Genomic DNA, 13,402 nt, shown 5'->3' on the forward strand with positions numbered 1-13,402 from the left:
TCTTAGCCTTTTTTTGTTGCTCTCCATAGTACTTCTTACCACCCGACAATGACTTGTTTATTGTCTCCACCCCCTTCAAAGTAAAATCTACTCGGGCGTGGACCTTTGGGGCTTGTTTTGATGCCCCCATAGTCCGTGTCTGAGGGGATACAGTGTCCACCAGACACTGCCTGTGCCCTTAGGAGCTGAGCTTCCTTCAGGTTCCAGGTCTGGCGAGTTGAAAAGCTCCTCCTTTGGGAACTCAGGGGGCGGGGCAGCGTAGTCTCTTTCCAGGGATTTCCCCCTTTGCCTGCATTCCAAGGCCCTCAGTTCCACGTTCTTCCCGGACTCTAAAGCATGGAAGAACAGAGCTTTGCGAATTAGTGAAAATGAACAAATGTAGACGTAGGAAAAAAGACGACTGGAGGCCAGGGTCCCTGTGCAGTTTGGATGCTACATTTTCCCACCAAGTTTTTGACGGCAGGCTAGAGGCACCTGTCCACTCGTGGGGGAAGCAAAGATTGCTCCCAGCTGTTTCCAGACTCTCTCTTCATTTTCTTTCTACTCCTTCCCTCCTTTCACCTGCAGCCCAGCACACACACCCCAACCACCCCAACCCCCATCCACTTCCCAGGAAAATAAATCTCTGGGAGGAGGCTGGGAGAGTGGATCTCGGGAAAACCCTTCTGAATAAATGTCTATATTAATGAATTATTAACTCAGCCACCCATGACCTTAAACCTAGAAGCCGAGCGCTGAGGGCAGAGAGGAGCGCTGTTGAATTCTTTATTGGAGTCCTGTCAAAGGCAACCGACCATTTGTTCCCCTCCTCCAGGAGGAAGGAAAATATAATTAATATGAAAGGCAAACGTGAAGATTGTGTGTCAAACGAAATCAGATAGAGGGTCTCCCGGACAGAAACCCCTTCTAGCTCGCCTGCTCCTTCCGGTCCCTCCCTCCCAGCTCTGACCTCCAGCTCCCGCCTTCCCTCCCCGCTAAGGGTACCATGGACTTCCTAAGGATAATTTTCGGGGCGGGGGGGGGGGGGGGGGGGGGGGGAGGGAATTGCTGGAGAAAATGATGCATTTAGGTAGTTAATTTATCGATCCCGGCGCCTCTTCCCACTTGTTTTATTTTAGAGGTCATTAATCAATGAAGAAAAACACCACCGTCTCCCCCCGTTTGCATTTAATACACTCACGCTCCTTACTTATTCCTCTGGAACAAATTCCCAGCAAATATTCATTCATCGATTGGGGAGCGATGGGTTTTTATAAAGGTTTGGTCGCTTCCTGAGTGGTCGAAGTGATTTGTTTCCGCGGTGTCCCTCTAAGGAATGAAGAGGCGAGCAGATTTGAGGGGTGCATGTCCTGATGGTCCGTGGGCTCACTTCCTAAGAACCCCAGAGACTGCCAGGGCGGCGGTGACCGGGCCAGCCGGGGATCGGGGATCGGCGGGGTGAGTGGGCTGTGTCCTGGGCAGATCGCGGGCGGGGTGGGGGAGGAGAGCGCAGAACCCCGTCCCCGCCAAGCCCCGCTGCCTCTTGGAGTCACAGTGGGAGCAGGGGCTACTGGCAAGGCGCAGAGGATGCTCGGATCCCCGCCACGTGCGCTCCCGGATTCCCGGCCTTCTGAGCGCCTCGTAGAACTGTCGCCCACCTCCTGCACACGGGCTCCCTAAGGCCTCCGGTCTCTGCGAGACCCGCTTCTGCCAGGGGCCACGGGGGTCCTGGACCTGGCGGTTCTGGAACACCACACACAGGCATAGTGGGCAAAGGAGGCCCCGATACAGCCTCTTCTCCAGCCAAAAGGGGAGCCAAAGCTCCCCCAAGGTGCCTCCAGACCCCTCTGGCGTCTGTCCGGACGGCGAGGGTGGAGGTTTGGCTAAGGGTGAGCAGGAAAACGTACTTGGCGCCTCACTGACCGGGGTTTGAGTACGCCTCCATCGCTCATTAGTGGGGTGACTGAGGGAAGCTACCTAACCTTTCTGAGCCTCGGTGTCCCCCTCTGCCGTGTTGGGGTGAATGATAGCGCCTCCTCCCCGTGGCTGGGCAGATACACGCACTTGAAGCGCCTACCCGCGCCCGGCACGTGGGACGTTCTCGCGAACCGACCTGGGCGGCATGAGGCCTCGGAAGCAGTTGCTGTCACTAGTTTCTCTAAGTCCCGAGCTTTTCAAGTGTGTTTGGGGGTGGACAGTCCTGGGGACCGAGCGCTTGTACACAGCCGGCTTGGGCAGAAACAAGAAGGCGGCGGGGCTGCCCGAGAGTCTAAGCCCATCCCCGTGCTCCCGCCTGTCCCCGAGAACAGAAAAGTGTCTTCGTTTCTCAGCAGCGAACCTGGAGAGTGTGAGAAAGAGGGCTTGCCCCTGCTCTCGGGGGCCCAACAGCCACTGCGCGGCAGTTCTGCGAGCAGATCCATTGAAACGGGCCTGGACCTTCATCTTCTTCCGATGAAGTTGTTCACAGCCCGTGGAGCCCGCCTGGTGCGCCTCCGTGTCCACAGCACCGTGGGTTTTCCCTCGAGGGGCCTGCCTTAGACTTGGGAACCATCACTCTATCCAGGGATGACTGATGACCTTGTCACTACGACGCCAGTCAAAACATTTTCGGTCCCACCCTGTTCCAAAGGGCATCGAGGCATCTTGCGTGAGACCCGGACAAAGTCTAAACAACGCGTTTCCCAGGCTCAGACGACGCGAGTGTAGGCAGACAAAAAGAGACAAGCAGAAGGCAGGGAAGTGTGACTAGTAATTGCTTAGAGTGGCGGGTGTTAGACAAGTTGGTGTGTTTGGACAAAGACAAATGCCATTTCTCTGAGGTGTGTACAGAACTCCAGCGACGGGAAAGCGCATGAGCGGGCCACTTTCACACACCCTGCCCTCGCCCACCGAGTGCTGCGACTGCCTGGAAGAGCTGGGCGTGTGTGTGTGTGTGTGTGTGTGTGTGTGTGTGTGTGTCTGCACAGGGATGGGTGGGCGTGGCCCAAGGCGCTGGGTGGGCAGGGTGGCGGGTTGGGGCTGTGCTTCCACGCTGCCCCTCCACCCGCTAGGTTTTGGGACTAGAGACCTATACATGACCCGCCCCCCCGCCCCCCCCCCCCCCCACACACACCCACCGTCCCTGGCACCCAAAGGAGGACAAGCCTCGCCTGTCTGGGAGCAGTTGTAATAGACATAGCTCTGGATACTTGCCTCGGATCCAGCAAGGAGGAGGAGCGAGACCCCCAGGAAGACAACTCGAAAGCGTGAGTGGGCTGAGCGTTGGGCACGTGGGGCTCCATCCATTCAGCCGCCTTCTAGGCCAGCGGCCAGCCCTGCAGGACCGGCCGCCCTTTAGAGACCCATGGTCTCTCGTATCTCAGCTCTACAAAGCCTGCCTCCTCCGCTGGGGACTAAGGCTCATTCCGGCGCGCGACCCGCCCCGCCCCCAACTCCCCCTCCTGCCCCCCCCCCCCCCCTCCGGGTTTGTGTGAGAAGTCGCGCAGCGGGCTGGTCGAGGCTGTACTCCTCTGCAAACGGGACCCGGCAAAAGCTCAAACCCCATCCCGGGAACTGGTTCACTTGCCCGGCCCAACCCGCCTCCCGGACGTGGACCCCCGCGCGTGTGCGGAGGTGCATTCGGGTCTCCGCATTCCCACTGTTTTCTCCATCAGGGCAGAGAGCCGGTACCTAGAAAAGATCTATCATGGGCAGAAAGAGACAACAGGCGCGCGGGAGACGTCACGCAAAAAAAAAAAAAAAAAAAAAAAAAAAAAAAAAAAGTCGGGGGTGGGACAGCGGAGGAGGTATTAGTGCGGGAAAGGCTCACGGGCAGTTTGTGGATCCAGCCGAGTTAGAACTTCCTTCTTCCCTCCCCTTCGTTCTTCTGGCCTGCCTCCCGCCTCTTCCCCCCATCCCACCCCTCCCCCCTGCCACCCCATCTCTCTCTCTCTCTCTCTCTCTCTCTCTCTCTCTCTCTCTCTCTCACACACACACACACACACACACACACACACTTGTATTTTGTGCTGTCGTAAAACCCACGTGTCCAGCCAGGAGGCTGCCAGAGCGCGGAGCCAAGGAGCCCGGACGCAGCGGCCGAGCGCAACAACCCACCGCGACTCTGCCCCACGCCCGGGTCCGCTCGCGCCCCCGCGCCCTCCGCGGGCCTCCGTAGCCCGTGCTCGCGGCCGGATCTCAGGTCTCTCCTCCCGCGCTGCCAAGGGCATGTAGCGCCCCCGGGGTGCACACGCTCTCGCACCGGTCCGAGACACACGCGCCCACGCACCCGCCGCCGGCGGCTCCGAGTTTTCAGGTAAGACGAGGCTCCTCAGGGGTGAGTGTCTGCGGCCCCTGGGAGAGGAGGCTGGAGGTCCCGGGCTGGGGGCGGAGGGCGCGGCTGACCCGCCTCCTAGCGCCGGGGGCCCAAGCGGCTCGGGCGCTGCGCCACTCCGGCCGGGGTCGGCTCCGGGCGCCGGCCGAGGGTGGGGGCTGCGTCCCGCAGCCGAGTTCCGCGGGGAAGCGCCTGCGCTCCGGGCTTCGACAGTGCAGGGTGGGAGCTCGGCGCCTCTGGCTGCGAGGCCAGGCAGCGTGGACACAGCTCCCACCGCGCGGCGCGGCAGCTTCAGAGTAAACTTTGCGCCCCAGCGGAGTTGGGAGGAAGGAGCCGCCGAATCGGGCTGCGGCTGGCCAAGCCCAGGGCTGCGGCTCCCGCTCCGGGGTCTCGGCGGCTGTCCTGCCCGCCCCTCTCGCGCCAGGCCCGGGGCCCGGCTCACACGCACCCTCCTCTCTGCCCTCTGCCCCCAGCGTGAGGCGTCGGACATGCTGAAGCCCGGAGACCCCGGCGGCTCGGCCTTCCTCAAAGTGGACCCAGCCTATCTGCAGCACTGGCAGCAACTCTTCCCGCACGGCGGCGGCGGGGGCCCGCTCAAGGGCGGCGGGGCCGCGGGGCCCCTGGGCGCGCCGCAGCCTCTCCAGCCGCCGCCGCCGCCCCCTGAGCGCGCGGAGCCTCCGCCGGACAGCCTGCGCCCGCGGCCCGCCTCGCTCTCCTCCGCTGCCTCCACCCCAGCTTCCTCCTCCACCTCGGCCTCCTCCGCCTCCTCCTGCGCCGCCGCCGCCGCCGCCGCGCTGGCGGGTCTCTCGGCCCTGCCCGTGGCGCAGCTGCCGGTGTTCGCCCCCCTGGCCGCCGCCGTCGCCGCGGAGCCGCTGCCCCCCAAGGACCTGTGCCTGGGCGCCGCCTCGGGCCCGGGGCCCTCCAAGTGCGGCGGCGGCGGGGATGGCCTGGGCGCCCCGCGCTTCCGCTGCAGCGCGGAGGAGCTGGACTATTACCTGTACGGCCAGCAGCGCATGGAGATCATCCCGCTCAACCAGCACACCAGCGACCCCAACAACCGTACGTAGCCGCAGCCCGCGCGCTCTCTCCTGTGGCGCTGGCGCCGTCCAGGGCGGGCGCCCGTCGGGGAGGCGGGTCGACCCGGAGGAGAGGGACCCCGGGTGGTGGACTGGTCCCGGCAGCGGGTCCGCACCGCCCAGAGCACAGTGGCAAAGGTTTTCTGGCGTTAGAGAAGGAAGGAGAACGCACGGGGCTCCCGGCTGGCACCTCGGGGTTACCTCTTCCCCTCCGCTCATCCTCTGCTCCGCAGCCCCATGGCTGTAGGACTCGAGTCGCCTGCCGGCCCGGGCTTTCAGATCTCCGCCCTCCCGCGGGACAGTGCCCGGGGACGGTGCCCGGGGACGGCCGGCTCCAGGCAGCGCGCGACGGGGAGTCCCGAGAACCGGCTGGCCTGGCCCTGGGGGTGGGTTGGGGAGGGGGACAAGATAGGGACGCAGAGTTCCTGGGGAGCGTGGATTCCAGGGCTTGCTTCTCCTCTCTACCCTCTTCTGGGGTTAACTCTCCGTTCATTTTCGGGCTGCAGGGTTGTCCAGGAATCTAGGGGAACGGCCGGGCGCTGCTGGCTGGTCTGGCCTCGCGGGACTAGGAGTTTTGGATAATTCTGGGTCAGTTTCTCCAGCAGGCAGACATTATTCTTAGGTCTACCATGTATTTAGAAAAGTAAATGCCAGCTGCTTCGTGAGAAATTTTCCGTCTTCAGGATAGAGTTGTTCCTTGCGGATCCCACATTCTTCTTGCATCCTTGACCCCTTCAAACGTTCGCAGTCCGTAGCCACGTTTGATGGCTTGGCTATTTGTAAAAATGGGGCGACAGTAATTTAGTTTAAGAAGCTTACTCTCCTTGTCCCCCAAGTAAATAGCAAAAACTTAAACTTAAGGTCTCGTCCAGCTTCGGTTCCTATATTCATAATTTCAAACGCTCGTCACAAGTGTGGTTCCATTTTGAAGTTTTGAAGCAAGACTCCCAGTGAAGACCACGAATGTGTATTGCTTTGTCTCCGATCCCTTTTGGTAACTGCGAAAGTTGTGCTGTGTTTACACCTAACGCGTTAGGTACTAAATACACTTCCAGAGACCTCTGGAGAGAACATTAAATCAGGTTCAGAGTCAGGTTGAAAGCAATACAGGATTTGAAAGATCAGCACTTACCATTTTCTTCCTTTCGTTCCTTCATCTAGCTTCTGTGTGAGGATCATAAACATTTGCTGTTATTCTGTTTTTAATAAGCCCCTTCTTGCAGAATGGCTACCATCCCGTGACCTTTTTAATTCGTTGTAAAAGCAAAATACCTCCAGGTTATAATTATTTGAAGGGCTCCCAAAGTCATTACTTTGATGAAAAAGCATGAGGCATGAGCCTAGTGGTTAAGTTGTATTAATCTTTTCATAATGGTGGGAGGTAGTTGTTCTAATGGAGATAATTATTACTAACAAAGAGAGCAGTTGTACTTACTTTTTTCCGTTGTAGAATCTGAAGGTAAAGTGCTGGTTTAAAAGGAGGGTTCCCACTCGGATTTGTTCTGCAGTTAAGAAGATGCTTGCATTTCAGAGTTGCAGAAAATATGTAAAAATTATATTGTCTTAATGGGTTTTTAAAGACACTTCTCTCCTACTGGATTTGAATGTGTTGTTTACAAAGCATTTTTTAAAATGTGAAATAAAAAGATTATTCTTTGGGAAAGGTATTCCTTATTGCTAAGGGTAAGTGTAGTCACTGTGGACTGATAGTGCTTCATCCAGCCTGCAGTTTCTCTTCTGAATGAAAACAGTGCCGGAAAAGACGCCAGCAGCGTGCCTCACCACCCTGGCTGTGTGTTGAGCTTCCTATACTGTTTACAAGGCTGGCTTGAGATTCACTATATTCTCACCAGAGAAAGAATTGGGTTAGATTCCTAATTAATATATGGTTCTTTGAATCACTTTATTGCCTAGGCAACTTTTTCCCTCTGGTTGGAGGAAAGGAAGTATGATTTATTTAAATGATTTCTATTGTGTTAGTCTTTTGGTATATCCTTTTGAGTCTAATGGATTGCTTTAATATGCAAAGTGCATAAGAAAGACGGAGGGGAAAGGAAGTCAGATCGTCCTATTAGAGTTACACTTCATGTTGCTCCCTAATTAAAGGGCAGTTGAGAAAGAAAATAGCAGAGGTAGCTCTGTGCAATGGGAGGCAAGCGGAGGCATTCATTTTAAACCAGAGGATGTGTTTTACAAAGGTGAAGTGGGAAGTGATTGAGTTTAATCTAACTAGGGGCTCAAAAATCAGAAATGCAAAGGATGGGAAACTGTTTCCCTAGGCAGGGGAAGTTGGTATATTTGTTATTGAAAGAAGGTGAAAACCAGAGCTCTCACCCTTCCTTCCAGGTTGTATTTGGGTGGGTGCGGGGGTGGGGGGGGCAGGCCAAAGGGAAACACCTATTAATTTATGACGTAGAGAAATCCCCAGTTTTCCTTCCCGTCTTTTGCCATTTTCTAAAAGAACTCTGTGAAGAGACCACTCAGCAGTGCTTCATTTTGTTACTTTGCATTGAGTAATTTTTCTCTTTTTCTTACAAGGCAAAGAAAGGGACCTCCTCACTTCTCTGTTCCCTACAGAAGAGTAACTTTTTTTGCCTGGGATCAGCAACCCAGTAAGGCGTGTGAATCAGTAACAGTAGTCTCCCCTTGAAACTTGATTGGCATCTGTAGCAAATGCCATAGCGAAAGGTCTTCTAGCTCTCTTTCCCACAAAAAAAGATTAAAAAACAGCAGGAACCATGCAAGCTAGGCGAGTGAGCTGTTCCATTATATTGCTGATATCCAACGCCATGTATTCCATTTATTCTGTGGTTGAAGTACACTTTCCACTGAAGTTCTGAATGCCTAGCTGCCTCTTCTTTCATCTCTTTAAGGTCCGGTGGGGCAATGTGTGATATAATTGGGGGGTGGGACCCTTTCTTCCTCTTCTGTATTACTGCCCTCATTGCTGCTGGGTTGCCCGAAGCCATTGATTCCGTCAGGCTCTGTGTCAGTGGCCTCTTCTCAGGTTCTGGTGCCTCACTTGAAACCCTGTCACTACTCTTGGAGGGTAGTAAGAGCCCCGGGGCTGGGCCTGGAATTTGTGTTTGTATGGAAAGGTCTGGGCCAGTCAACCTTGCATACCTTTTTTTGGAAGTTGCTCCTCCCCTGTACCTGACAGGGAGACGGAGAGCTAAGGACCCCACCCAGTTTCTTGCATCAGGACATTCTATCCCCTCCTGGGTTGGGTGAGCCCTGCTACGCAGGGAACAGCACCAGGAACAGCAAAGGCCCAAGGCTTTCTACTTGGTAGTGCCACCCTTTCCAAGAGTTTGGGGAGAGTGTCCAAGGGAGAGAAAGAAATCTGCACCCAACACTGTTTTGTCTGTTTGGGAGTCAGGGTAAGAGGTAAAGGAGAGTGAGTATTTTCTGACATTCCCCAATCTCTTCCCACCCAGTTGGAAAACACAGGTCCTGTTTAGGAAGCGTCCGGGCCCAGTCACCCACCAGCAAGCTTTCCTGCCATGAGGCACACTCTGCACACCTGAGTCCCAGCTGTCCATGGCCAGCTAGTGGCTGACACTTCAGACCTGGTCCCGGGTAGGCGGGAGGCTGTGCGTCAGTGTGTGGGTTTGTGTGTTTTATATTTTCCTTTCTTTTCTCTCTTTTTGTGTGCAGGCCCAGTCCCATCCCCATAACACACATGATTTAGTTATTTTACATCATTCGTTATCTCGCGCCCTGAAACTGAACATAGAGCCATATATTAGATTGAGGTTAGAAGAGGTGGCGACTGTTTATTTAAGGTGATAAAATGGTCCATCAGCAGTAATCTCCATCGATATGTGCCACCAGGAGATGAAGGATGAGGGGACAAGCCACAATTAATTGCCCTATAGTTTTGTAGGAGCGAGTGGAGCCAGCCCAGACCCGCTTCGATCTCTTCTCGCGCCTCCTATTCATCATCTCCGCCTTGTATATGGCGGCTTCGCAGGGGCAGGGCTGCACGGTTTATCTCCATGCAATATTCTCTCACCGCACACATGGGCGCTCCCATTTAATTTATAAATACAGGTGTGGGGACACTAATAAAATCCACATTTACTCTTTCCTTCTTTCTTTTCCTCCCCATTTTGTCTCTCCCTCTTGGCCCCAGGTCCAGCTGGCCGGCCCGGCCTCAGCCAGGCTGAGCTTGGAAAACCCAAGCCTCCGAGCTTGGCCAGGAGCTTTAAACTCGCCTCGGGAGAGTCCTCCAGTAGGTTCTGTGGCAGCTGGGCTTCCCCCGGGGCCCAGCCACAATCGGCTCCCTTTCCCGGTGGCTGGGCTAACTCACCGGCCTCCGGATCTGCTGAGGAGCCTGGGAGACCCCTGCCGGGTGGGAGGAGAGGAGGGCCTAGTAAGGGTCTCCAGATTTCCGTGGCCTTGCACGAAAGCCCCACGCTGGTAGGAAGGGGGTGAGGCCTTCAAAATGCACACTAGGTTAGGGGGCTCCAGCTTGCAGCCTCACTGCTCACTGCATGCTTCGCCCATAACCAGTTGCTGCTGGAGGGCTGGGGGAGAGTGCTATCTGGATGTGAACTCTGGTGCGGGAGGTTACCAGCTACCCAGCTCCGACAGCCCCTCTGTCCCTACGGCCAGCCTCCCGAAAATGCAGCAACCCTTCCCTCCATCCAGACGCCCAGAGCGCATGAGAGGCTTGCCAGCAGGCGGCACTCCTGGGGCAGAGTCATCCAGCAAGGATCAATGGGTGCTGGCCCCACTGGACTTGGGCTTGCAAGACTGAGGGCAGCAACCTCAGTGGTGGTTGGGGAGGATTCATGGTCCTGCAGTTACCTCTGCCTAGGCGGGGGCAGACTTTTCAGCTGCTCCTTGGTTCCCTTTCCAGAGGATCAGCGAGGGCAGGGGTAGGCTGCCTGTGCCTGGTGCTTCTCAGGGGTCCTAGCTCCGCCTGCATCCACACATGCCTTTGGCCTCTCCAGACACGAAAAAAAAAGCCAGAAACATTTTATATTTTACCTTTCCTAGAACAACAAATGAAAATACCTGAAACAAACAAACACCCCCATGGCCTGTTTTGCCCTCCTTACCTTAAAATAGACTTATTTTCAATTACAAAAGTAATACATGCACTTGTACAAACATCCAAACAATACAAAGGCTATGAAATGAAGAGTGAAAGTCTGCTCCTCACTCCCCTTGGCCTGGCCTGCTGAAGCCAGGAGGTGAGGGAGTCTGTAACTTAATGACACCTCATTCCCTTATTCAGAAACCCATCACAGGGGCCTTCACAGACCTATTCAAGATAGAAAAGCGAGCACGATTTCTTATATTTCTGATACTAAAATGGCATTTCAGAGTATCTTGCTTGAGGATATTATAATATTTCTCACAGTTACAGAAAACCCGTTATGAATAATAACTATGAACTTGTAGAAAGCTGACCCTGATTTTAAGAGAAAGTAAGAACCTTTATTTGCCTCCTCTTTATGAATACAAATAGGCTTATATTATGGATTGCTTGGCATGGAATGCTGTGTGTAATATATGTTGTGTGTGTGCATGTGCATGTGCGTGTGCATGTGCGGGGTGTGTGTGTGTGTGTGTGTGTGGTTTGGGCATCTAGCTCACTTCTCCCTCAAACCTTTTCATGTAGGTGTTCATGGCTTGCTGTCCAGAAAACACTCTGCTAGAATGTTTGTCTACCTGTACCACATTTGTCAACCCCTAGTAGTCAGCTACTTGTTTTAAACATCCTTAAGCTTCTTTGGGACTCCAAGACATAAGTCAGAAGCCTCATGTTTTCAACGACAGAGCTTGTGTATTAAAAAAAACAAAACCCCAAAAAACCCCAGTAACATTAGGATATAACAGTATTTTGCTGCAATTGGTCAACTTTTCTGACAGAATATTTTGCTAAAGCACAAAGTGGTTTATAAATTCAAAAGACTCGTGTTGGGTGGACTAGTTACAGTGGACTGGCCTTGCCTACTCTGCTGTGGACCCAGCATGCATGTTGTCTTCTAAATATTGGGAGAGCCTCAGCTTTTCACTCTGCAAAATGCTACTAAGTTTTTTCAACCTCTCCTGGAGACAATGAAACTTAAGCTGAAGAGAGCTTTAGAGGACTTCTTAGAGAAAGGACTAGTGTATCATGTATAACAAATATTAAGAGTGTGCTTGTTGTCTGGGGGGGGGGGGTGGGAGGGTGGTGGCGGGTTGTGGCTGAAGTTAGTACTTTAGCTCCTTATTTTATTACTGATATAGTTGGTGTGACGCTCCATATTGTGGAGCTATTGGAACTTGACAGAATCTTACTATGTATTGTTAGGGGAGTGAATACTAAACACTTTTGCTTCTCACCCTTTGTTTCATTGAGTCAATCAGAAAGGGACAGTCAGTTAATAAAAAACCTGGGGTGATTTATTTTATGGACATATTGCCTTTGTTTAGCCACTTGTTTTAAGCTATCTTTGCTAAGGTGCTGAAAGTCCATCTCTGAAGTTAGATACTAAAATTCAAAATTATGGGCATTATCTATTTACTTTCCAATTTATTCTCTTACTTCATCCCCAAACTCAAGAGTGTGGGAAAGAGGGAGAGACATGTCTGTAATTCAATCAGCGATTTTGTGGCCCCCAAAGAGTGATTTCCGTGCAATAATTCTATTGATTGAGCTACGAGTTTGGATATAAAATTCTCCCGGCTCTCATTAGTCTTCCTAAATCTCTACTAGTATAGTTTTGGAGGCTTTGGAGTCAGGCAGACCTGATTGTGAATCTTTCTCTACCAGTTTCTAGTTTCTGATCCGTAGTCAAGTTACATTGCTCAGTTGCTTCATCTGCAAAATGGGAATCATGACATTTGGATAATATGGTGACCGTTTGGGTTAAAATAGGTAGGTGCCTGGAACATAGCTGGCACTTGGTAATCATGAACTTTTGTTTTTCTTTTCATTCCCCCTTTATTTCAAAGTTTTTATTTGCAGTCAGAATCTTGAGAGGGTGTGTGAAGTGCATGTGTTCTGGAAGGGCTGACATGTGGAGAACGAGAATGCCTCCTGTCTAGGCCCTAAGGCAGCGGTTCTCAACCTGTGGGTCGTGACCCCCTTGGGGGTCGAACGACCCTTTCACAGGGGTCGCCTAAGACCATCGGAAAACACATATAATTACATATTGTTTTTGTGATTAATCACTATGCTTTAATTATGTTCAATTTGTAACAATGAAATTGGGGGTCACCACAACATGAGGAACTGTATGAAAGGGTCGCAGCATTAGGAACGTTGAGAACCACTGCCCTAAGGTCAAAAGCAGAGCTGGACACTGTCTTTTTACATTAGTCTATGTTGCTGGAAGAGGGGGCCTTTGTGTGATGGGGGTCCAGTGGTATGGACACATCACCACCTGCAGAAACAGGTGGTTGTTTTTCACTTGAGAGGCCCGGGGACACCTCCAAGAAGCTGCACTCAGAGGCCCCCTTATTCCCTGGGCTCTCTGGGGAGGAGTGGAGTAGCTGAACAAGGAGAAGCAGAGCTGACTGGAACCTTTTGCTGAGAGGGGATGCTCACACAGTCAACAGGTCAACCCTCAGCTCTCTGTGAAGCCAGTGGCAAAACCAGGGTTCACTCACCATGCTGGGGTTGATGAGGTTCCTTCATTGAAGATTCTTCAGTGACTCACTTTGCCACAAGTTCCTTGAGCGTTTTTTGTCTGTTTCAGCATGAAGGGGGCACACCCTGTGATCCATCAGGACTGGCTGCGACCAAGGCCCAGCACAGAGAAGCCCCAAGGGCCACCTCCCACCCAGCAGCGTTCCCCTGTGGGTACTGGCTCAGTATCAGGCCCAGTGCCACAGGGCTCCAGGGCCGGGGGCGCCTCTGCTCCCCAGGGAGGCTGGGCCAGGGAGGGCGGGCTTCGCCAGCGGGCGCCGAGGCTGTCTCCCCCAGGCAGGTCTGCTGGGCTGGGGCGCAGACACGGCGGCTCCGCCAGGCCCATTAATAACCCCGAGGGCGCTGCGATCCGACAGCGCGGTTGCCGCAGGCCCTGCTCCCCGCGGC

The 13,402-nt window shown here is 53.8% G+C and overlaps 1 protein-coding gene across 1 annotated transcript in view; it reads left to right on the forward strand.

Annotated features, from left to right (window-relative positions):
* The first annotated feature begins 3,980 nt into the window (after positions 1–3,980).
* Positions 3,981–13,402, forward strand: part of PRDM6 (PR/SET domain 6) — a 102,370-nt gene continuing 92,948 nt past the window's right edge. The window contains 2 exon segments of the mRNA XM_070411491.1: positions 3,981–4,273; positions 4,765–5,350. Of these exon segments, the coding sequence (XP_070267592.1) occupies positions 4,780–5,350 (571 nt within the window). The 5' untranslated portion in view covers positions 3,981–4,273; positions 4,765–4,779.

Source organism: Myotis yumanensis, unplaced genomic scaffold, assembly GCF_028538775.1.
Source record: "Myotis yumanensis isolate MYYU_CA2020_CCGP unplaced genomic scaffold, mMyoYum1.0.hap1 SCAF_4, whole genome shotgun sequence".
NCBI classification, from domain to species: domain Eukaryota; kingdom Metazoa; phylum Chordata; class Mammalia; order Chiroptera; family Vespertilionidae; genus Myotis; species Myotis yumanensis.